The 24,101-nt window shown below is 60.1% G+C and overlaps 2 protein-coding genes across 3 annotated transcripts in view; both read right to left on the bottom strand.

Annotated features, from left to right (window-relative positions):
* The window catches only part of HUWE1 (HECT, UBA and WWE domain containing E3 ubiquitin protein ligase 1), a 107,128-nt gene extending 90,406 nt beyond the window's left edge, over positions 1 to 16,722 (bottom strand). The window contains exons 1-20 of the mRNA XM_064736975.1: positions 16,586 to 16,722; positions 15,304 to 15,370; positions 14,428 to 14,500; positions 13,468 to 13,566; positions 11,253 to 11,459; positions 11,010 to 11,162; positions 10,281 to 10,343; positions 9,355 to 9,432; positions 9,213 to 9,260; positions 8,708 to 8,776; positions 8,516 to 8,615; positions 8,323 to 8,423; positions 4,266 to 4,416; positions 4,063 to 4,190; positions 3,847 to 3,987; positions 3,635 to 3,746; positions 3,436 to 3,555; positions 2,025 to 2,126; positions 1,860 to 1,940; positions 1,646 to 1,752 (exon numbers count right to left, since the gene is read on the bottom strand). Of these exons, the coding sequence (XP_064593045.1) occupies positions 1,646 to 1,752; positions 1,860 to 1,940; positions 2,025 to 2,126; positions 3,436 to 3,555; positions 3,635 to 3,746; positions 3,847 to 3,987; positions 4,063 to 4,190; positions 4,266 to 4,416; positions 8,323 to 8,423; positions 8,516 to 8,615; positions 8,708 to 8,776; positions 9,213 to 9,260; positions 9,355 to 9,432; positions 10,281 to 10,343; positions 11,010 to 11,162; positions 11,253 to 11,459; positions 13,468 to 13,566; positions 14,428 to 14,472 (1,905 nt within the window). The 5' untranslated portion in view covers positions 14,473 to 14,500; positions 15,304 to 15,370; positions 16,586 to 16,722. The remainder of the gene's footprint in view (positions 1 to 1,645; positions 1,753 to 1,859; positions 1,941 to 2,024; positions 2,127 to 3,435; positions 3,556 to 3,634; positions 3,747 to 3,846; positions 3,988 to 4,062; positions 4,191 to 4,265; positions 4,417 to 8,322; positions 8,424 to 8,515; positions 8,616 to 8,707; positions 8,777 to 9,212; positions 9,261 to 9,354; positions 9,433 to 10,280; positions 10,344 to 11,009; positions 11,163 to 11,252; positions 11,460 to 13,467; positions 13,567 to 14,427; positions 14,501 to 15,303; positions 15,371 to 16,585) is intronic.
* A 257-nt stretch (positions 16,723 to 16,979) lies between these two features.
* The window catches only part of PHF8 (PHD finger protein 8), a 36,343-nt gene continuing 29,221 nt past the window's right edge, over positions 16,980 to 24,101 (bottom strand). Inside the window, exons 19-21 of one of the 2 annotated variants that reach the window (XM_064737068.1) lie at positions 22,388 to 22,497; positions 19,106 to 19,487; positions 16,980 to 17,712 (exon numbers count right to left, since the gene is read on the bottom strand). In XM_064737068.1, coding sequence (XP_064593138.1) covers positions 17,624 to 17,712; positions 19,106 to 19,487; positions 22,388 to 22,497 — 581 coding nt within the window. In that variant the 3' untranslated portion in view covers positions 16,980 to 17,623. The remainder of the gene's footprint in view (positions 17,713 to 19,105; positions 19,488 to 22,387; positions 22,498 to 24,101) is intronic. The other variant, XM_064737070.1, reaches the window with a different exon arrangement.

Raw genomic sequence — 24,101 nt, 5'->3', positions numbered from 1 at the left:
GACAGGAGATGGAACAGGTGCACAAACAGGAAATGGAACAAACAAGCAACAAGTACAGGACAGGTGTGGGAGGGTCCAAGACATGGGACAGGTGTGGGAGCAGCTGATGGGACAGTGAGAGGACAGGTGAGGTGACAGAGGTGAGGACAGGGGCCGGACAGGTGAGGGACTACACTCACAGCCTCCATGAGCAGCATGACTTCACTGAGGGGACACACAAGGGGACAGGTAAGGGGACAAGTGCAGGACATGTAAGGTGACAGGTGTAGGACAGGTGACACGTGTAGGACAGGTGACACATATAGGACAGGTAAGGTACACTCATGGCCTTGATAAGCAGTGCATGCAGCGTGACATCAGTGAGAGAACACACAACAGGACATGTGAGAGAGTAGAAGAAGGGATACACAAGGGGACAGGTGACAGGTGCAGGACATGTGTCAGGTGTAAGACATGTGTCAGGTGTAAGACATGTGACAGACGTAGGACAGGTAAGGTACACTCATGGCCTTGATGAGCAGTGCATGCAGCGTGACATCGGTGAGAGAACACACAACAGGACATGTGAGGGGGCAGATGAAGGGACACACAAGGGGACAGGTGACAGGTGTAGGACAGGTGTCAGGTGCAGGACAGGTGACAGGTGTAGGACAGGTAAGGTACACTCATGGCCTGATGAGCAGCGTGACATCGGTGAGAGAACACACAACAGGACACATGAGGGGGCAGATGAAGGGATACACAAGGGGACAGGTAAGGTGACAAGTGCAGGACACGTAAGGTGACAGGTATAGCACAGGTAACAGGTGTAGGACAAGTAAGGCACACTCATGGCTTGATGAGCAGCGTGACATCGGTGAGAGAACACACAACAGGACATGTGAGAGAGCAGATGAAGGGACACACAAGGGGACAGGTGACAGGTGCAGGACAGGTGACAGGTGCAGGACAGGTGACAGGTGCAGGACAGGTAAGGCACACTCATGGCCTTGATGAGCAGCGTGACATCGGTGAGAGAACACACAACAGGACACGTGAGGGGGCAGATGAAGGGACACACAAGGGGACAGGTGACAGGTGTAGGACAGGTGACACGTATAGGACAGGTAAGGTACACTCATGGCTTGATGAGCAGTGCATGCAGCGTGACATCAGTGAGAGAACACACAACAGGACACGTGAGGGGGCAGATGAAGGGATACACAAGGGGACAGGTGACAGGTGTAGGACAGGTGACAGGTGTAGGACAAGTAAGGCACACTCATGGCCTTGATGAGCAGCGTGACATCGGTGAGAGAACACACAACAGGACACGTGAGGGGGCAGATGAAGGGACACACAAGGGGACAGGTGACAGGTGCAGGACAGGTGACAGGTGCAGGACAGGTGTCAGGTGCAGGACAGGTAAGGCACACTCATGGCCCTGATGAGCAGCGTGACATCAGTGAGAGAACACACAACAGGACACGTGAGGGGGCAGATGAGGGAATACACAAGGGGACAGGTGTAGGACAGGTGACACATGTAGGACAGGTGACACGTATAGGACAGGTGACAGGTGCAGGACAGGTGACAGGTGCAGGACAGGTGTCAGGTGCAGGACAGGTGACAGGTGCAGGACAGGTGACAGGCAAGCCCCACTCACGTCCTTGATGAGCAGGGCGTGCAGCATGACGTCGGTGAGGCCGTTGTCCTGCAGCGAGGACAGCAGCGAGGGCTCCTGGAACACGAAGACCGTCACCACCTCGGTCGCTGCGGCGGAGGAGAGAGGGGGGCACTGAGGGCAGGTAGAGCACCTGGCGGGGTCCCCGCTCCGTGCCCGCCCCGCGCTGCCCAGGTGGGGCCGGGGCGTGCCTCACCCAGCAGGAACAGCGAGGGGCCGTAGTACTCGGCGTTGCTGATGATGTGCTTCAGCGAGGTGGGCAGCGAGCCGTCCATCACTGCGGGGACACGCGGGGTCAGTGCCACCGCCCTGTCACCCCCACCGGGGTGAGGGGGGTTTGGGGACATCCACGAGCACCCACCGTGCCGGATGCCGTCGGAGAAAGCGGGGTCTTGGATGGCTTTTTTCAGGAAGTTCAGCATGGATTTGAGCAAAGCGGCGCGCTGGGGGATGCACTGCACTCCTGGGGGGACACGCGGAGAGGATTGGGGGGCACGTGAGGAAATTGGGGTGTCCCCAGGGAGAGGACACCCAGATAAGGAAAAGGATTTGGGGTTTTTATTTGGGGGGGAATTGGGGTGTCCATATAGGGAAGAATTTGGGGTGTCTACGTAGAGGGAACTGGGGCGTCCATATAGGGAAGGAATTGGGGTGTCTATGTAGAGGGAACTGGGGTGTCCACATAGGGAAGAATTTGGGGTGTCTATGTAGAGGGAACTGGGGTGTCCATATAGGGAAGGAATTGGGGTGTCTATGTAGAGAGAACTGGGGTGTCCATATAGGGAAGAATTTGGGGTCTTCATACCAGGGAAATTGGGGTGTCCATACAGAGAAAGAATTGGGTGTCCATATAAGGGGAACTGGGGTTTCCATACAGGAAAGGAAATTGGGGTGTCCATATAGGGAAGGAATTGGGGTGTCTATGTAGAGGGAACTGGGGTGTCCATATAGGGAAGGAATTGGGGTGTCTATGTAGAGGGAACTGGGGTGTCCATATAGGGAAGGAATTGGGGTGTCCATGTAGAGGGAATGGGGTGTCCATATAGGGAAGAATTGGAGTGTCTATGTAGAAGGAACTGGGGTGTCTATGTAGGGAAGGAATTGGGGTGTCTATGTAGGAAGGAATTGGGGTCTATGTAGGAAGGAATTGGGGTGTCTATGTAGAAGGAACTGGGTGTCCATACAGGGAAGGAATTGGGGTGTCTATGTAGAGGGAACTGGGTGTCCACATAGGAAGAATTTGGGGTCTTCATACCAGGGAAATTGGGGTGTCCATACAGAGAAAGAATTGGGTGTCCATATAAGGGGAACTGGGGTTTCCATACAGGGAAGGAATTGGGGTGTCCATATAGGGAAGGAATTGGGGTGTCTATGTAGAGAGAACTGGGGTGTCCATATAGGGAAGAATTTGGGGTCCTCATACTAGGGAAATTGGGGTGTCCATACAGAGAAAGAATTGGGTGTCCATATAAGGGGAACTGGGGTTTCCATACAGGGAAGGAAATTGGGGTGTCCATGTAGGGAAGGAATTAGGGAGTCCATACAGAGAAAGAATTGGGGTGTCCATATAGCAACAATTAGGATATCCGTATACAGAAAAAATTGGGGTGTCCATGTAAGAAGAATTAGGGAGTCTATATAGGAAAGCAATTGGAGTGTCCATGTAGCAATAATTAGGATTCCCATATAGAAAAAGAATTGGGACATCCATATAGGGAAGGAATTGGGGGCCAGTGATGTCCCCACTGTCCCCAGCCCCGGGGGTCACCTACCACCGCGTGGGGAGGGGGTGGCAGCGCTGGTGGTGGGCACAGCTGGTGGGGTTGGTGGCACTGGGTCCTGCCGGGCTTCGGCTGAGGGGCCTGGGCTGCTCTCCATGGCCACGTCGGTCACTGTGGGGGGACAGTGACATTGCAGGGGGAACAGGTGACACCACGGGGGGGACACGGCTGTTCCCACCCCTCTGCTCACCCTCCATGTCCGTCTCCATGTCCTCGCCCTCGGGCAGGGTGGCAGCGGGCGGGCGCTGCACTTTGGGCTTGATGACAAAGGGACACTCGCGGCGGCACAGGTCCACCTCGTGCTGGGGGGAGACAGAGCCTCAGCACCCCAAACCACCCCAGGGGACCCCACAACACCCCCGGGGCACCCCAAAAGCAGGTCAAAGGTAGAGGGGGCAGCACCTCGAGGCGGTAGATGAAGATGGACAGCCCGCTGTGTGACTGGAAGGCAGCCATGTCCAGGTTGGTGATGAGATCCACCACCCGCACCGCCCGCGTGACGAACGTGATCTGGTCCTGCTCGTCCCCCAGGAACTTGATCACCTGGCCAGGGGACAGACAGCAGGTGAGGCAGCCCCCAAGGCACCTGAGAGCCACCCACAGGTGACAAGAGCTCACCTTGAGCAGCGCCTCCATCATGCCGCACGACACCAGCGCCTCGCCGCCCGCGTCGTAGCTGGCCAGGTGGTAGAGGAAGGAGAAGAGCGCCGTGGCAAACTGGTGGGGGTAGGGCTCCATGGATGGGTCTGGGGGCGCACAGGTGTGGTTAGGGCGGGTCACACCCCCCCCCCCAGGTGACCCCCCCAGCCCCCAGCACGCACCGATCATGGCCTGGATGCAGTTGCGCACCAGCACGGGCAGGAAGCCGTGGTAGGAGGCGGTGCCCGTGCAGTCGATGATGCTGCTGAGCTTGGGCGTCCGCTCCAGGTGCACGATGGACGTCAGCGTCCGCAGGGAGGCCGCCTTGATGTCCTGGGACAGGGGAGGGACAGGTGAGGGACACGCGAGGGACAGGTGAGGGACAGGCGAGGGACACGCGAGGGACAGGAGAGGGACAGGAGAGGGACAGGGGAGGGACAGGTGAGGGACACGTGAGGGACACGCGAGGGACGGGTGAGGGACGGGTGAGTGACGGGTGAGTGACACGCGAGGGACAGGCATGGGACAGGGGAGGGACAGGGGAGGGACAGGCGAGGGACAGGTGAGGGACAGGCGAGGGACAGGAGAGGGACACGCGGGGGACAGGAGGGACATGTGAGGGACATGTGAGGGACAGGAGAGGGACATGTGAGGGACAGATGAGCGACACGCGAGGGACAGGTGAGGGACAGGAGAGGGACAGGAGAGGGACAGGTGAGGGACACGCGAGGGCAGATGAGGGACAGGTGATGGACAGGTGAGGGACACGTGAGGGACACGTGAGGGACAGGTGAGGGACACGCGAGGGACACGCGAGGGACAGGCGAGGGACATGCGAGGCACACGCGAGGGACACGCGAGGGACACGCGAGGGACACGCGAGGGACACGCGAGGGACAGGAGAGGGACAGGAGAGGGACACGCGAGGGACAGGTGAGGGACACGCGAGGGACAGGCGAGGGACAGGCGAGGGACACGCGAGGGACACGCGAGGGACACGCGAGGGACAGGCGAGGGACACGCGAGGGACACGCGAGGGACAGGTGAGGGACACGCGAGGGACACGCGAGGGACACGCGAGGGACACGCGAGGGACAGGAGAGGGACACGCGAGGGACAGGAGAGGGACAGGTGAGCGACACGCGAGGGACATGCGAGGGACAGGAGAGGGACAGGAGAGGGACAGGCGAGGGACAGGCGAGGGACAGGCGAGGGACAGGCGAGGGACAGGAGAGGGACAGGTGAGGGACACGCGAGGGACAGGAGAGGGACAGGAGAGGGACAGGCGAGGGACACGCGAGGGACACGCGAGGGACACGCGAGGGACACGCGAGGGACACGCGAGGGACACGCGAGGGACACGCGAGGGACACGCGAGGGACATGCAAGGGACAGGAGAGGGACAGGTGAGGGACACATGAGGGACACGCGAGGGACACGCGAGCAACACGCGAGGGACACGTGAGGGACACGCGAGGGACACGCGAGGGACACGCGAGGGACACGCGAGGGACACGCGAGGGACACGCGAGGGACACGCGAGGGACGTGTGAGGGACACGCGAGGGACACGCGAGGGACAGGTGAGGGACAGGGGAGGGACAGGAGAGGACACGCGAGGGACACGCGAGGGACAGGTGAGGGACACGCGAGGGACAGGTGAGCGACACGCGAGGGACAGGTGAGCGACACGCGAGGGACACGCGAGGGACAGGCGAGGGACACGCGAGGGACAGGCGAGGGACACGCGAGGGACACGCGAGGGACACGCGAGGGACACGCGAGGGACACGCGAGGGACACGCGAGGGACACGCGAGCGACATTCACGTCCTTAACGAGCAGCACGACATCAGTGAAGGAACACGCAAAGGGACAGGTGATGTAACAACTGAAGGCACAGCTTAGGGACACTCGTGTCCTTCATGAGCAGCACGACATCGGTGAGGGGACACACACGGGGACAGAGGATGTGACAGGTGAAGGGACAAATACAAAATACACAAAATGACAGGAGCAGCGCAGATACAAGACCAGGACAGGTTAGGTGACAGCTGCAAGACAGGTGAGCGTGTGCAGCACAACATCAGTGAGGGAACATGCAAAGGGACAGGTGAGGGGACACACAAGGGGACAGGTGAGGGGACAGGTGAAGGGACAGACACAGGACACATGAAATGACAGGAGCAGTGCAGGTATAAGACCAGGACAAGTGAGGTGACAGCTGCAGGACAGGTGAGTCACGCTCACATCCTTGGTCAGCAGTGTGTGCAGCACAACATTGGTGAGGGACCACGCCAACAAACAGGTGAGGGGACACACAAGGGGACAGGTGAGGGGACACACAAGGGGACAGGTGAAGGCACAGGTGAAGGGACAGATACAAAATACACACGAAATGACAGAGGCAGTACAGGTATAGGAAAAATATAGGATCGGTGAGGTGACAGCTGCAGGACAAATAAGGTGACACACCCAGAACAGGTGAGGTGACAGCTGCAGGACAAATAAAGTGACACATGCAGGACAGGTGAGGTGACAGCTGCAGGACAGGTGAGTCACACTCACATCCTCGGTAAGCAGCGTGTGCAGCACAACATCAATGAGGGAGCACATGAAGGGACAGGTGAGGGGACACACAAGGGGACAGGTGAGGGGACACACAAGGGACAGGTGAGGGGACAGGTGAAGGCACAGATAAAGGGACAGCTGAGGGGACACACAAGGGACACGCACGGGGACACACAAGGGACAGGTGAGGGGACAGGTGAAGGCACAGATAAAGGGACAGCTGAAGGGACACACAAGGGACAGGTGAGGGGACAGATAAAGGGACAGCTGAGGGGACACACAAGGGGACAAGTGAGGGGACAGGTGAAGGCAGCACCAATAAAGGGACAGCTGAAGGGACACGCACAGGGACACACAAGGGACAGGTGAGGGGACACACAAGGGACAGATGATGTGACAGGTGAAGGCACAGACAAAGGGACAGCTGAAGGGACACACAAGGGACAGGTGAGGGGACAGGTGAAGGCACCAATAAAGGGACAGCTGAAGGGACACGCACAGGGACACACAAGGGACAGATGATGTGACAGGTGAAGGCACAGACAAAGGGACAGCTGAAGGGACACACAAGGGACAGGTGAGGGGACAGGTGAAGGCACAGACAAAGGGACAGCTGAGGGGACACACAAGGGACAGGTGAGGGGACAGGTGAAGGCACAGACAAAGGGACAGCTGAAGGGACACGCACAGGGACACACAAGGGACAGCTGAAGGGACACACAAGGGACAGGTGAGGGGACAGGTGAAGGCACCAATAAAGGGACAGCTGAAGGGACACACAAGGGACAGATGATGTGACAGGTGAAGGCACAGACAAAGGGACAGCTGAAGGGACAGCTGAAGGGACACACAAGGGACACCCAAGGGACAGGTGAGGGGACACACAAGGGGACAGATGATGTGACAGGTGAAGGCACAGACAAAGGGACAGCTGAAGGGACACACACAGGGACACAAAAGGGACAGGTGATGTGACAGGTGAAGGCACAGACAAAGGGACAGCTGAAGGGACACACAAGGGACAGGTGAGGGGACAGTGAAGGCACAGATAAAGGGACAGCTGAGGGGACAGACAAGGGGACAAGTGAGGGGACAGGTGAAGGCAGCACCAATAAAGGGACAGCTGAAGGGACACGCAAGGGACAGGTGAGGGGACAGGTGAAGGGACACACAAGGAGACAGATGATGCGACAGGTGAAGGCACAAACAAAGGGACAGCTGAAGGGACACACAAGGGACACGCACGGGGACACACAAGGGACACGCACGGGGACACACAAGGGACACGCACAGGGACACACAAGGGACAGGTGAGGGGACACACAAGGAGACAGATGATGTGACAGGTGAAGGCACAGACAAAGGGACAACTGAGGGGACACACAAGGGACACGCACGGGGACACACAAGGGACAGGTGAGGGGACAGACAAAGGGACAGCTGAAGGGACACACAAGGGACAGGTGAGGGGACAGATAAAGGGACAGGTGAGGGGACACACAAGGGACAGGTGAGGGGACAGGTGAAGGCACAGATAAAGGGACAGCTGAAGGGACACACAAGGGACAGCTGAGGGGACACACAAGGGACAGGTGAAGGCACAGACAAAGGGACAGCTGAAGGGACACACAAGGGACAGGTGAGGGGACAGGGCTCAGCCCTGGCTCTCACCATCAGCTGCTTGTCGGTGATCTGCAGCACATCCACCAGCTCCTCGATCAGCCCGTTGTACAGGATGCTGTTGGCCGACTCCTGCAGCGCGTTGGAGTACACTGCCGAGAGGGGGGGGGGGGTCACCCCAACTGCCCCAGGACCCCCCCCCAAACCCACGCCCCAATTAAAACAAGCCCTAATTAAAGCCCACCCAGGATGGAGATGGCGTGGAGCCGCGCCTGCACCGCCTGCAGCCGCTTCTTGTGGTTGGAGAAGCCGTGGGCCAGGCGGATGTGGGTGAACAGCAGCATCTGAGGGGGGGACAGAGAACTTAGGGGGGTCAGGGAGGGTCTGGGGGTCACCCCCCAATCCATGGGGGTCCCCTTGATGTCACCCCACACACCTGCTTGTCCTTGGGGATGCTGTACATCTTGGTCAGGGACTCCATGATCTCCGAGGGGCTCTCTGAGATCTGGCGGAGGAAAGAGAAATTGGGAGGGGCAGAAGCAAAATTGGGGTGCAGAGGACAAAACTGGGGTGTGGAGGGACAAAATAGGGTGCAGAGAAACAAGGGGGCAGAAGACAAAACTGGGGGGCAGGGGACAAAATGGGGGGGTGGAGGGACAAAATTGGGTGCAGAGAAACAAAATAAGGGGGCAGAAAACAAAACTGGGGGCAGGGGACAAAACTGGGGTGTGGAGGGACAAAATGAGTGCAGAGAAACAAAACAGGGGGCAGAAGACAAAACTGGGGGGCAGGGGACAAAATGGGGGGGTGGAGGGACAAAATGGGGTGCAGAGAAACAAAATAGGGGGGCAGAAAACAAAACTGGGGGGCAGGGGACAAAATGGGGGGGTGCTGACCCAAGCAGAGCCCCCTCCCCAAATCCAGGTGCCCCCCACACTCACCTTGTCCAGCTGCTCGATGTGGATGTAGTGCAGGGTGGTGCTGGTGGCCTGGAGGGGTCACAGGAGGTCAAGGGGTGGCCCCAATGATTTGGGGGCCTCCTCGTGTCCCCAAATGTCCCCAAATGTCCCCAGTGTCACTCACCCTCTTGTCCACCTTCACCTCGACGCCCGGCTCGGCGTAGAACTCGAAGTGCAGGGTGGTGGCACTGGGGGGGTATTTCTGGGGGCAGGGGACACACAGGGGTGAGATGGGGACAGCAGGGTCCCCTCCCCTGCGGTGACAGAGCCAGGCTGGGGGACACTGGGACACAGGGAAAGGGATGAGGGGACCCCGGGATGCAACAGGGGGTGACAAAGCGGTGTTGGGGGACAAGGGAAGGTGGTGGGGACCCCAAGAGGTGACACCAAGAGGGTCAGGACAGCATTGGGGACACCAGACAGTGTTGGGGACACTGAGATGGCATCAAGGGCCTCAGGATGTGACAAAAGCACACGAGGTGATGTTGGGAATGGGTCACACCAAGATGTGACAAGAATGTTAAAGAGAAAAATCTCTGAGACACAGGTGAGCTTTGGGGACCCCCAGGACAGCACAGGGTGACACAGGTGAGTTCTGGGACAGGACAAGGTGACACAGGTGAGCTTTGGGGGACCCCCAGAACAGAACAAGGTGACACAGGTGAGCTTTGGGGACCCCCAGAACAGAACAAGGTGACACAGGTGAGTTCTGGGACAGGACAAGGTGACACAGGTGAGCTTTGGGGACCCCCAGAACAGAACAAGGTGACACAGGTGAGCTTTGGGGTGCTCCCAGGACAGGATAAGGCAACACAGGTGAGTTCTGGGACAGGACAAGGTGACACAGGTGAGTTCTGGGACAGGACAAGGTGACACAGGTGAGCTTTGGGGGACCCCCAGAACAGAACAAAGTGACACAGGTGAGTTCTGGGGACCCCCAGGACAGAACAAGGTGACACAAGTGAGCTTTGGGGACCCCCAGAACAGATGATACAAACGAGTCCCAACAAATCCCAGGACAGAACAAGGTGACCCACAGCTGCCACTCACCATCATGTGCAGGTCCCTGCAGCACTCAGCCAGCCCGAATCCATTCTCCTTTCCACCCCAGCTCTGTAGGGAGACCAGCCCAGTTCATCCCCGCCCTGCTGAGCCCCCAAACTCCCCCAAAACCCCCAAAATCCCCCAAAACCCCGCCCACCTCAGCCAGCCCGAATCCACTCTCCTTTCCACCCCAGCTCTGTAGGGAGACCAGCCCAGTTCATCCCTGACCTGCTGAGCCCCCAAACTCCCCCAAAACCCCGCCCACCTCAGCCAAAACCCCGCCCACCTCAGCCAAAACCCCCCCCACCTCAGCCAGACCAAATCCACTCTCCTTTCCACCCCAGCTCTGTAGGGAAACCAGCCAGTTCATCCCCGCCCTGCTGAGCCCCCAAACTCCCGCAAAACCCCCCAAAATCCCCCCAAACCCGCCCACCTCAGCCAAACCCCACCCACCAGCCAACCCCCACCTCAGCCAGACCAAATCCATTCTCCTTTCCACCCCAGCTCTGTAGGGAGACCAGCCCAGTTCATCCCCGCCCTGCTGAGCCCCCAAACTCCCCCAAAACCCCGCCCACCTCAGCCAAACCCCCCCCACCTCAGCCAAAACCCCGCCCACCTCAGCCAGCCCAAATCCATTCTCCTTTCCACCCCAGCTCTGTAGGGAGACCAGCCCAGTTCATCCCCGCCCTGCTGAGCCCCCAAAACCCCCCAAAATCCCCCCAAAACCCCGCCCACCTCGGCCAGGTGCTGCAGGCGGGCCAGCAGGGGCCCGCGGCGCTCGGAGCCCAGGCGGGTGATGTAGTTGGAGCGTTTGCTGAACACGTAGAGCAGGTTGAGCACGGCCAGCACCACGTGCATGTCCGAGGAGGCCAGCAGCGTGGTCAGGTGCTGCGGGGACAGGACAGGACAGGACAGGTGTGACAGTGCATCACACACACCTGGGCACACTCAGAGAGGCAGGTTTGGGGCTGTGCCCACCTCGATGGAGCTGTAGAGGTGGCGGGAGAAGCTGTACTCGATGAGCAGGGCGGTGAAGTTGAGCAGGGCCAGCAGCAGGGCCTTGAGGGGCTGGCGCTCGGGCCGGTCGCAGGCCAGCATCCAGCTCATGGCCTCCACCGGCCGGCCCGCCTCGGCCAGCAGCGCGTCGAAGCGGTCCAGCAGGTCCACCCAGTGGTACAGCTCGCACTGAGGGGGGGTCAGGGGGGAGATGTGGGGCTGGGGGCACAGCCTGGGACCCCCTGAACCCCCTGGGACCCCCTGAACCCCCTGGAAACAGCCTGGGATCCCTGACCCCCTGGAGGAACAGGCTGGGACACCTGAACCCTCTGGGAAAGCTGGGGCACACCCTGAGCCCTCCTGGGGACAGCCAGACCCCATTATGGCCCTGAACTCAAATCCAGACCCCCAGTACTCAGGGGTACAGCTCACACTGAGGGGGGGTCGGGGGGAGATGTGGGGCTGGGGGCACAGCCTGGGACCCCCTGAGCCCCCTGGGTACAGCCCAGACCCCCAGGTATGGCCCGAATCCAAACCCAGACCCCCACATCCACCCAGTGGTACAGCTCGCACTGGGGGGGAATTAGGGGAGGGATGTGGGGCTGGGGGCACAGCCTGGGACCCCCTGAACCCCCTGGGAACAGCCTGGGACCCCCTGAGCCCCCTGGGAACAGCCCAGACCCCCAGGTATGGCCTGAACCCAAACCCAGACCCCCACATCCACCCAGTGGTACAGCTCACACTGAGGGGGGGTCAGGGGGGAGATGTGGGGCTGGGGGCACAGCCTGGGACCCCCTGAGCCCCCTGGGAACAGCCTGGGACCCCCTGAGCCCCCTGGGTACAGCCAACCCTGGCGGAACCAACCGAACCCAGGTCACCCAGTGGACAGCTCGCACTGAGGGGGTCAGGAGGATGGGGCCTGGGGCACGCCTGGACCCCCTGGGAACAGCCCAGACCCCCAGGTGTGGCCCGAATCCAAACCCAGACCCCCACATCTACCCAGTGGCACAGCTCACACTGGGGGGGAATTAGGGGAGGGATGTGGGGCTGGGGGCACAGCCTGGGACCCCCTGAGCACAGCCTGGGACCCCCTGAACCCCCTGGGAACAGCCTGGGACCCCTAGCCTCCTGAGTACAGCCCCAGACCCCCACATCCACCCAGTGGTACAGCTCACACTGAGGGGGGGCAGGGGAGGGATGTGGGCTGGGGACACAGCCTGGGACCCCCTGAGCCCCTGGGACCCTCTGGACCCCTGAACCCCCTGGACCCCTGAGCCCCCTGGGTACAGCCCAGACCCCATCCCAGCTCCCCCTTGAACCCCCATATCCCAGGGAGGACCCCCAGAACTCCAAGGAGGAACCCCAATATCTCAGCCCAGCCTGCCCAGGTCACAGCTGAGCCCCCTCCCCAGTACAAGGCAAGAAAATGGAATTTTGGATGCTGGGAGAGAATTTGGGTCCTTCCCGGGTGTTTGGGGGGAAAGTGGGGTTCCCCCCATGTGTTTTGGGGTCTAAAGGGTGTTCCCCCCACTGCTTCAGGAATATTGGGGTTGTTTTAAGGATATTGGGGTTCTTCCTTGGAGTTTTAGGAGTCTGTGAGAGAAAATTCACACCCAAGCAGCTCCAAGATGGAGGAAAACTGGGGACCCCCCTCATTGTCCTGGGGAACTTTGGGGTGCCCCCTGCCATGCCAGGGGGGCTGTGTGACACTGCAGACCCCTCCCCAGTTTTGGGGCTCCCAACAGTGTCACAGCCCCTCCTTGAGGCCATGGGAGATGAAGGCACTTCTGGGGGGCTGTGAGGACACTGGTGAGCCCCCCAAGTTTGGGGAAAGGTAAATAAAAAGTAGGGGGGGCCCAACACTGGAATGGGCAGCAGGAAATGGAGAAATCCTCCCATTCCTAAACCTCCAGAGAACCCCAGAACTGGGCTAATGGCTCAGGGGGCTCAGCTGAAACCAGGGACCCCCCCCTCATTTGAGGAACTTTCTGGGGTGTCCCCTCCCCATTCTGGGGGTGCTCCCTGCGATTTGGGGGTGCTTCATGGTGATGCCCCCCAATGGCAATAACCAGTTTGGGAACCAGCTCAGCACCACCCTGACAAACTGTGGATGATCTCTTGGGGAACTCCCACGTGTCTTGGGACCCCCTATCGAGGTTTTGGGACCCCTCCCCCAGGTTTTGGAGCCCCCTCCCACCTTCCCAATGTTCCATGTCTTGATCTGCTGCAGTTCTGTCACCAGCTGTTCATCACTGCAGCCCTTCAGCTTCTCAATGAGGGCCCGGCAGTCGGCGGGCTGGGGGGCACAGGGAACTCAGCACTGTCCCCTCACGGTGTCCCCAACATCCCCCTGATGTCCCCAAACCCCCCCCAGTTCCCATCCCAGTGTCCACACCCCCCCAAAACTCCAGTTCTCCCCCCAGAGTGAACCCTCGTACTGTGTTGTCCCCAAAATCATCACCTCTGACATTCCCTGAGTGTCCCCAACACCCAACAATGTCCCCAAACCCCCCTCGTTCCCTTCCCACTCCCCTAAACATCTTCAATTCTCCCCCACACTGTCCCTGACACTCCCTGAGTGTCCCCAACACCCCCTGATGTCCCCAAATCACCCCCAATGTCCCCATTCGGCCCCAGACATCTCCCATTCCCCTCCCTGAGTGTCCCCAACCCCTCCCCGAGTGTCCCCAAGCCCTCCCTGAACATCCCCAATGCCTCCTCGAGTGTCCCCAACCCCATCCTGACTGTTCTCAGCCCCTCCCTGAGTGTCCCCAACCCCTCCCCGAGTGTCCTCAACCCCTCTATGAACATCCCCAACCCCTCCTCGAGTGAACCCAAGCCCTTCCTGAATGTCCCAAGCCCTCCCTGAACATCCCCAACCCGTCCTCGAGTGTCCCCAACCCTCCCGAGTGTCCCCAAGCCCACCCTAAACATCCACAACCCCTCCCTGAACATCCCCAACCCCTTCCTGAAAGTCCCCAACCCCTCCCTGAATGTCCCCAGCCCCACCCCAGTGTCCCCAAGCCCTCCCTGAACATCCCCAAGCCCTCCCTGAACGTCCCCAAGCCCTCCCCGAGTGTCCCCAACCCCTCCCAGAATGTCCCCAAGCCTTTCCTGAATGTCCCCAACCCCACCCCGAGTGTCCCCAAGCCCTCACCGCCTCCGTGGGGGTTTTCTTCAGTTTCGTCCGATCCACTTTCATTTTGGGGGTTCCGGTCCTCGTGCTCCGCCTGCGGCCACACGTGGGGGAGGGGGGAGGGGGGGGGGTGTCACACCTGGGTCACCCCCCCAAGCGGGTCAAGCCCCTCCCCCTGCCTGTCCCGACAGGGCCTGGCTGTCGCGACAGAGCCCCGGGATGTCACCCCGCCCCCCCGCCACGGGCCAAATTCCCGCCGTTCTGGGGTGTCCCGCGTCCCGACCGAGCCCCGCTGTCCCGACCGGGCCCAGCTGTCCCGACAGGGCCCGGCTGTCCCGACAGAAGCCCCGTGTCCCGACCGAGCCCCGCTGTCCCGACAGAAGCCCCGTGTCCCGACAGAGCCTCGCTGTCCCGACAGGCGCCGCGGCGGCCGCGGCCCGATGACGTCGCGGCCCCGGCTGAACAATGAATGTGCAAAACCCCGCCGTGCCCGGGGGGCTCGCCGGGAGCCCCCCCCCCAACAAAACCGCACTGCCCCCTCCACCCCAATTAACCCAGCGAGGGGTTGTAATTAAAGGCTGTAATTACAGGCGGTAATTAAGGGCTGAGGCTGCCGCGTGCCGGGGCTCCCCCCCCCCCCCCCGGTGCCCCCCCCGCCCCCGCCGGCCCGGCCGGTTCGGTGACAGTGACGCATCACTTTGGGGGGGCCGTTTTTGGGGTGTCCCCCCACCGGGGAGGCGTCAAAAATAAACCTGAAGCTCCCAGTCCGTTTTCCCCCCCCAAAAAAACCTTCCCGAGGCGAGACCCCCGCCCCCAGAATTCTCTCGCGTCGCGCCCCCCTCCCCGGGAGGTTCTGAAGCCGCCCCCAGCCCCGGTAACAACCGGGGGAGCCCTTACCGGGAATCACTCCCAGTCCATCCTCGGCCCGGCCCGGTCGCTGCGAGGGGGAGGGAGCCGGGAGCTGCTGGGGGGGGGAGGGAATTGGGGAGAGGGGTGTGAAATATTGGGGGGTCCCGTGTGAGCGGCTGAATAATTGGGGAGGGCTGATCCCAAAAAAGGATACCCCAAACCGCAGCGTGAAGCAGCTTAAGGGTGGGAAGTGACAGCCCAAAATCGCTGTAAAATGTGAAAAAACGCCAATAGAGAAAAAAGTGCTGGGAGGAAATGAGGAGACATCCAAATCCTAAAGATCTGAAGAAGGGAGGAATCCTAAATCTCGGGGAGCTGCAGGAAGCACGGCCTAGAAGATGGGGAAAGGGGGGGGGGCTGCTAAAGGGGTCCCCCAAATGTCGGGAAAGAGAAGAGGGGGACCCTGAGTGATGGGAGGGGACTGCGGGGGAGTGGAAATGAGGCTGGGGTCCCTAAATAATGAGAACCACAGAAGGCGCCCGTAAAATACGGGAAAACCCTTAGGACGTGAGAAAGCTAAATTAAGGTGGGGGAGCGGCCAAACACCCCAAATCTCGGGGAGGAAGCGCCTGAGTCCCCTCAAGAGGGGCCCCTATATGGGGAGGCCGCGGGGGTCGGGGGAAAGGGGGGCCGTGAGAGAAGGAAAGGAGCCCCCAAATCACGGGAGGCCGCCGGGGAGTGGGGGGGGCGGTGGGAGGGGGGGGCGGGCCCCTCATGACGGAGCCGCGCGCCAATCTTCCCACGCCGCGGGCCCCGCAGCGGCACCGGGCCGAGCCCCCCGCCCCGCCGGCCCCGGTACCTTAAGCGGGCGGGGAGAGCGGGGGGGGGGGGTCAGAGCCCGGCCCGGGCCCGTCCCGCCGCTGCCGCCGCCGCCATCTTACAGAGCCCCGGCCGCGGCCCGAGATCCCGCGAGAGCCGCCGCAAGTCCCGCGAGAGCAGCCGGCGGGACGGGAGGAGGCGGCGCCGCGGGGAGAGCGAGAGGCGGGGCGACGCCGCCAGCAGCCAATGGGAAAGCGAGAGGCGCGGCGGCCAAGTCTCGCGAGAGCGCGCCTAGCGGTGGGGCGGGAGTTTGGGGAAGCCTCGCGAGATTACGTGACGAGTATGGGGGAGGGGAGGCGGTCCCTCACGGATCCCGCCTCATACCGGGAGGAGGGGGGGGCTGACGGTGAAGGGGGGGGAAAGGCCCTGCCCGCCACAGAGCGGCTCAACCCCCCCGCTACCCTCGCAGGCCGCGGGCCCCACGCCGTTCCCCTCAAGCACCGGCACTCACCGGCACGCTGATGAGAGCGAGATCTCGCGAGGCGCTGGCGGCAGCGCGGCCCCGAAGCCTCGCGAGAGGTGCGCGGAGAGAGAAAGAGAGAGAAGCGAGAGCGGCAACGGGAGAGCGGCCCCGCCGCGGGTGGGGGAGGGCGGGCGGGGGGAGCGCGGCCGCTGCCTCAGCGGCGGGAACGGCGGCGGCGCGCGCGGCTCTCGCGAGAGCGCCGGCTGAGTGCGGCTGCAAATCTCGCGAGATTGGAGATCGCCCTCCTCGGCTGGAGGACAAGATCTCGGGAGAGCGCTGCCTGAGAGAAGCGCGAGGTCTCGCGAGATCTGCCCGGCGGGAAGCGCTGAGGGAGGGCACGTGACCCTGCCCGGGGCATTTTTCACCAATTTCGGATTGTTTTTTTTCCTTTTTTATTCTACAAATACAAAAGGAAGGGGGCGGGGCCGCGACCTCCGGACACGCCTACAAAACAGGGGCAGCCAATGGGAAGCGGCCCCGCCCTATCAATCAACCTGAAGACACCTAGGGGAGGGGTAAAAAAAACCAGCGGGGACCAATCAAAGATGGCTCCGCCCCTCCCGCAGCTGTGGGGCGGGGCTTGTCCAATCGCCTCAGCTCCTGGAGGCGGGAAATGCAGAAGCCCCGCCCCCAGCCCATTCACAGCCAATGGGAAGGTGGGAACCGTGGTAGGCGGAGCCATATTGCAGCTCCACGCTTTTATGGGCGTGGTTGCCTCTATGTGGGTGTGGTTTATTGTTGCCACGCCTGTTTATTACCCTACATGACCAATGGGCGTGGCTTGGGCTGTGATAGGGTGTGGTCTCAGTGGGATCCGCATTGCAGGTGTGGCCTCAGAGGGGTCAGGTGGGACCACACCTGAAGGGGTGGAGCCTAACACAAGCCACGCCCCTTTTTAGCGGCCACACCATTGTTCTGATGGGTGCGGTTCCATCAGGCCCCGCCCCTTTCTGCAGCAGCCCCGCCCATAGTTCATTGTTCAGCCTGCGGTGGGCGGAGCCTGGCAGGGCGTGGCCGGCCCCGCCCTCAGAGCAGCAGTTTCCCGTTGCGGTGGATTTTGAGGATCCGGCCCAGGCGCTGCTTGGCTGTGGCCAAACCCTTCCGGGGGCGTTTCCCTGTGGGCGGGGTCAGGAACGTCACCAGAGACCCCCCCAAAACCACCCCAAAACCATCCCAGAACCCCAAAATCCAGCCTAGAACCTTCCCCAGACCCACAGCACCCCCCACCAAAAACCCCCAGATCCCCCAAAACCTCCCAAACCCACAGGAACTCCACTCAAAACCCCCCTGAATCCCCCCAAAATCCCCTCAGCTCCCCCTGAATCACCCCAAATCCCCTCAGACCCTGCCCCAAAACCCCCCCACAGCACCCTGAGACCCCCCTAAACCCACAGCAACCCCCCCCCAGAATCCTTCAGTTCCTGCAGACCCCTCCTCAAAATCCCTTTGGACCCTCTCCAAAACCCCTCAGATATTCCAAATCCCCAAACCTTCAGCTCTCTCAGACCTCCCCAAAACCCCCTGTAGCACTGTGAGACCCCCCCAAAAACCCCTCAGACCAACCCATACTCCCCCAAAACCCCTCAGCTCCCATGGAACGCCCCCAAATCCCCTCAGACCCTCCCCAAAACCTCTGTAGCCCCCCAAAAACCCTCAGTACAACCACACACCCCCAAAACCCCTCAGCTCCCACGGAACCCCCCCAAAATCCCCTCAGATCCCCCAAAATCCCCTCAGACCCTCCCCAAACCTCTCCCAGACACCCCCAAACCCCCCTGCAGCCCCCCAAAAACCCCCCTTTAGAACACCCTCAAACCCCCCTGCAACCCCCCAAAACCCCCCCAGACCCTCATCAAATGCCCCCTGAGCCCCCCAACCCCCCCTGCTATCCCCAGAACGCCCCCAGACACCCCCAAACCCCACTGCAGCCCCCTAAAAACCCCCAACTATCCCCAAAACCCCCTCAAACTATTCCCAAACCCCCCTGCAGCCCCCAAAAAAACCCCCAGACACCCCCAAACCCCACTGCAGCCCCCAAAAAACCCCCAACATCCCCAAAAGCCCCTCAAACTATTCCCAAACCCCCCTGCAGCCCCCCAAAACCCCCCAAAGCTATCCCCAAATCCCCCTATAGCCCCCCAAAACCCCCCCCAGCTGTCCCCAAACCCCCCTGCAGCCCCCAAAACCCCCCCAGACACCCCCAAACTCCCTCCCCAGTTATCCCCAAAACCCCCCAAACCCCCCTGCAGCCCCCCAAAACCCCCCCAGACACCCCCAAACCCCCCTGCAGCCCCCCAAAACCCCCCCCAGACACCCCCAAAAACCCCCCCAGACACCCCCAAACCCCCCTGCAGTCCCCCAATAAAACCCCCCAGACACCACCAAAACCCCCCTGCAGCCCCCTAAAACCCCCCAAAACCTCCCTGCAGCCCCCAAAAAAATCTCCAAGACACCCCCAAATCCCCCCAGACCCCCCCAAACCCCCCCCAAATCCCCCCCAAACCTCACCGTGGCTGGGGGGGGCCGTTCCGGGGGGGCCCCGGCGCTGGCTCAGGAACACCCCCGGGGCCATGGGGGGGGGGGCTCGGCCGGGCTGAGCCCCGGGCGGGGGTCCCGGCCCCCCCGGCCGTGCCGTGTACTCGTGGTCGGCCAGGCTGGGCGGGTACGGCGCCTCCGGGGGCGCCTCCGGGGGGGGCTCGGCCTCCGCTTCACCCCCCCCGAGCTCGGCCTCGGCCTCGGCCTCCCCCCCCTCGGGCTCGGCTTCGGCCTCTTCGTCTTCCTCGTCTTCCTCTTCCTCCTCTTCTTCCTCCTCCTCTTCCTCCTCCGGGGAGGGGGGCGAGGGCGGGCGGCGCTTGGCAGGGCCCTTCCTGCGCTGCAGCTTTCGGTGCTCCTGGGGGGCAGGGGGGGTTATGGGGGGTTTGGGGGACTTATGGGGGAGTTTGGGGGGTTTATGAGGGGGTCAGGGGGGGTTTATGGGGGGTCAGGGGCGTTTATGGGGATGTTTGGGGGGTCAGGGGGGATTTATGGGGGGGTTTCAGGGTCTAGGGGGATTTATGAGGGGTAAGGGGGGGATTTATAGGGGAGTTTGGAGGGCTTGAGGGGTCTGGGGGGATTTATGGGGGGTTTTTGGGGGTCAGGGAGGATTTATGGGGGGTTTTTGGGGGGTCAGGGGGCGTTTATGGGGGGTTTGGGGGGTTTGTGGGGGGTCAGGGGGGGTTTATGGGGGGTTTTGAGGGGTCTGGGGGGACTTAGGAGGGGTAAGGGGGGATTTATAGGGGAGTTTGGGGGGTTTATGGGGGGTCAGGGGACGTTTATGGGGATGTTTTGGGGAGTCATGGGGGATTTATGGGAGGGTTTGAGGGGTCTGGGGTGATTTATGGGGGGGTTTATGGGGATGTTTTGGGGGTCATGGGGTTTATGGGGAAATTTGGGGGCTCGGGGGATTTATGAGGGGTCAGGGGGGTTTATGGGGGTGTTGTGGGGGGTCATGGGGGATTTATGGGGGGTCAGAAAATGTTTCTGGGAGGATTTTGGGGGTCAGGGGGGTTTATGGGGGGGTTTGGGGGTCAGGGGGGATTTATAGGGGGGTTTGAGGGGTTTGTGGGGGGTCAGGGAGGATTTATGGGGGGTTTTAAGGGGTCTGGGGGATTGATGAGGGGTAAGGGGGGATTTATAGGGGAGTTTGGGGGGTTTGAGGGGTCTGGGGGACTTATGAGGGGTAAGGGGGGATTTATGAGGGGTCAGGGGGGGGTTTATGGGGGGTTTGGGGGGGTCATGGGGGATTTATGGGGGGTCAGAGAATGTTTCTGGGAGGATTTTGGGGGTCAGGGGGGTTTATGGGGGGTTTGAGGGGTCTGGGTGGGATTTATGGGGGTCAGAGAATGTTTCTGGGAGGATTTTGGGGATCAGAGGGGGTTTGGGGGGTCAGGGGGGACTTATGAGGGGTAAGGGGGGGATTTATAGGGGAGTTTGGGGGCTTGAGGGGTCTGGGGGGATTTGTGGGGGGTTTGAGGGGTCTGGGGGACCTTGGGGAGGGATTTATGGGGTGTTGTGGGGGTCAGGGGGGATTTATGGGGGGTCAGAGAATGTTTTTGGGACGATTTTGGGGTCAGGGAGGGTTTATGGGGGGTTTTTGGGGTCAAAGGGGTTTATGGGGGTTTGGGGGGTCAGGGGGGTTTATGGGGGGGTTTGGGGGTCATGGGGGATTTATGGGGGGGTCAGAGGGGGGTCAGGGGGGATTTACGGGAGGGTTTATGGGGATGTTTGGGGGTCAGGGGGATTTATGGGGGGGTTTCAGGGGTCATTGGGGATTTATGGGGGGTCAGAGGGATTTATGGGGGGTTTGAGGGGTCAGGGAGGGTTTATGGGGGTCAGAGAATGTTTTTGGGACGATTTTGGGGTCAAAGGGGGTTTATGGGGGCTTTGGGGTTTATGGGGGGTTTATCAGGGGTTTGAGGGGTCAGGGGGGATTTATGGGAGGGTTTATGGGGACGTTTGGGGGGTCAGGGGGTGTTTATGGGGGGTTTGGGGGGGTCATGGGGGATTTATGGGGGTCAGAGAATGTTTCTGGGGGGTTTTTGGGGGGCAGGGGGCGTTTATGGGGGGGTTTGGGGGTCAGGGGGGGTTTATGGGAGGTTTTAAGGGGTCTGGGGGATTTATGAGGGGTAAGGGGGGGATTTATAGGGGAGTTTGGGGGCTTGAGGGGTCTGGGGGGATTTGTGGGGGGGTTTGAGGAGTCTGGGGACCTTGGGGAGGATTTATGGGGATATTTTGGGGGGTCAGGGGGATTTATGGGGGTCAGAGAATGTTTCTGGGAAGATTTTGGGGTCAGAGGGGTTTATGGGGAAATTTGGGGGCTCAGGGGGGATTTATGAGGGTCAGGGAGGGTTTATGGGATGTTTTGGGGGTTTGGGGGATTTATGGGGGGTCATAAAATGTTTCTGGGAGGATTTTGGGGGTCAGAGCGGGTTTATGGGGGTCAGAGGGGATTTATGGGAGGGTTTGGGGGATCCCCCTGAACCACCCCCAAAATCACCCTCAAATCCCCCTGAACTCACTTAAACCCCCCCAGGACCCCCCAAATACCCCCAAAACCCCAAATTGCTCCCTCAGTGTTCCCAGTTCATCCCAGTGCTCCCAGTTCACCTGCTGGGCCAGTTTGGCACCAAATCCCCCCTGAACCACCCCTAAAGTCACCCCAAATCCCCCCTGAACCACCCTCAAACACCCCCAAAAACCCCTTAAATACCCCCAAAAACCCTCCCCCAGTGCTCCCAGTTCATCCCAGTTGCTCCCAGTTCACCTGCTGGGCCAGTTTGGCACCCCTAAAGTCACCCCCAAACCCCCCTGGACTCCCCTAAACCCACCCAGGACTCCCTAAATACCCCCCAAAACCCCCCAAATACCCCCCAAAAACCCCAAACCACCCCCCCCCAGTGTTCCCAGTTCCTCCCAGTTGCTCCCAGTTCACCTGCTGGGCCAGTTTGGCACCCCAAAATCTCCCCTAAACCACCCCCAAATCCCCCTGAACTCCCCTCAAACACCCCCAGGACCCCCTAAATGCCCCCCCAAAACCCTAAACCCCTATCCCAGTGCTCCCAGTTGCTCCCAGTTGCTCCCAGTGCTCCCAGTTCACCTGCTGGGCCAGTTTGGCACCAAATCCCCCCTGAACCACCCCTAAAGTCACCCCCAAACCCCCCCAGGACTCCCTAAATGCCCCCCCAAAACCCCAAACCCCCCATCCCAGTTGCTCCCAGTTGCTCCCAGTTGCTCCCAGTGCTCCCAGTTCACCTGCTGGGCCAGTTTGGCAGCGGCCGCCGCCAGCCCGGTCTCCACCGAGGCCACGCGCGTCCCCTCCCGCACCGGGCGGCTCTGCCGGGGCAGCGACGGCGTCACCCGGGCTGGGGACACCCCAAAATCAGACATGGAATAAACGGGGACACCCCAAAATCAGACAGGGAATAAATGGGGACACCCCAAAATCAGACATGGAATAAATGGGGACACCCCAAAATCAGACAGGGAACAGGGGACACCCCAAAATCAGACATGGAATAAACGGGGACACCCCAAAATCAGACATGGAATAAATGGGGACACCCCAAAATCAGACAGGGAATAAATGGGGACACCCCAAAATCAGAGCACAAATAAATGGGGACACCCCAAAATCAGACATGGAATAAATGGGGACACCCCAAAATCAGAGATGGAATAGGGGGGACATCCCAAAATCAGACCTGGATCAAGGGGGGATACCCCAAAATTAGGGCATGGAATAAATGGGACACCCAAAATCAGATACCAAAACAGGGGGAGCACCCAAAATCAGAGCACCATAAATAAAGAGGGGACACCCCAAAATCAGACACCAAAACAGAGGACACCCCAAAATCAGACATGGAATACATGGGGACACCCAAAAATCAGACATGAAAAAGGGGAGCACCCCAAAATTAGGCAGGGAATAACAGGGACACCCAAAATCAGAGCATAAATTAAGAAGGGACACCCAAAATCAGAGCATAAATTAAGAGGGGACACCCCAAAATCAGAGCATAAATTAAGTGGGGACACCCCAAAATCAGAGTATGGCAAAGGGGGACACCCCAAAAATCAGAGCACAAATAAAGGGGGACACCCCAAAATCAGACAGGGAACAAAGGGGGACACCCCAAAATTAGGCAGGGAATAAAGGGGGACACCCCAAAATCAGACACGGAACGGGGGACACCCCAAAATCAGACATGGAATAAATGGGGACACCCCAAAATCAGACACGGAATAGGGGACACCCCAAAATCAGAGTATGGCAAAGGGGGACACCCCAAAAATCAGAGCACAAATAAAGAGGGGACACCCCAAAATCAGACACGGAACAGGAGAAGCACCCCAAAATCAGACATGGAATAAATGGGGACACCCCAAAATCAGAGCATGGAATAAATGGGACACCCCAAAATCAGATACCAAAACAGGGGGAGCACCCCAAAATCACAGCACCATAAATAAAGGGGGACACCCCAAAATCAGATACCAAAATGGGGGACACCCCAAAATCAGACACGGAACAGGGGAACCCCAAAAATCAGACATGAAAAAGGGGAGTACCCCAAAATTAGGCAGGGAATAAACAGGGACACCCCAAAATCAGAGCATAAATTAAGAGGGGACACCCCAAAATCAGGGCATAAATTAAGAGGGGACACCCCAAAATCAGGGCACAAATTAAGAGGGGACACCCCAAAATCAGAGCATCAATTAAGAGGGGACACCCCAAAATCAGAGCACAAATTAAGAGGGGACACCCCAAAATCAGGGCATAAATTAAGAGGGGACACCCCAAAATCAGAGCATAAATTAAGAGGGGACACCCCAAAATCAGACATTGAGCAAACCTAACCCAGCCCCAAAATCCCAAAATCCCAAAATCCACAAATTTTCCCCCTCTGCCCCCCAAAACCCCCTCAAATCCCCCCAAAAGGACCCCCCAAAATCTGAGAAT

This window comes from Zonotrichia leucophrys, unplaced genomic scaffold (assembly GCF_028769735.1).
Source record: "Zonotrichia leucophrys gambelii isolate GWCS_2022_RI unplaced genomic scaffold, RI_Zleu_2.0 Scaffold_34_1600103, whole genome shotgun sequence".
Lineage (NCBI taxonomy): Eukaryota > Metazoa > Chordata > Aves > Passeriformes > Passerellidae > Zonotrichia > Zonotrichia leucophrys.
The sequence above is the reverse complement of the archived record's forward strand: the minus strand, read 5'-3'. Positions and strand labels throughout refer to the sequence as shown.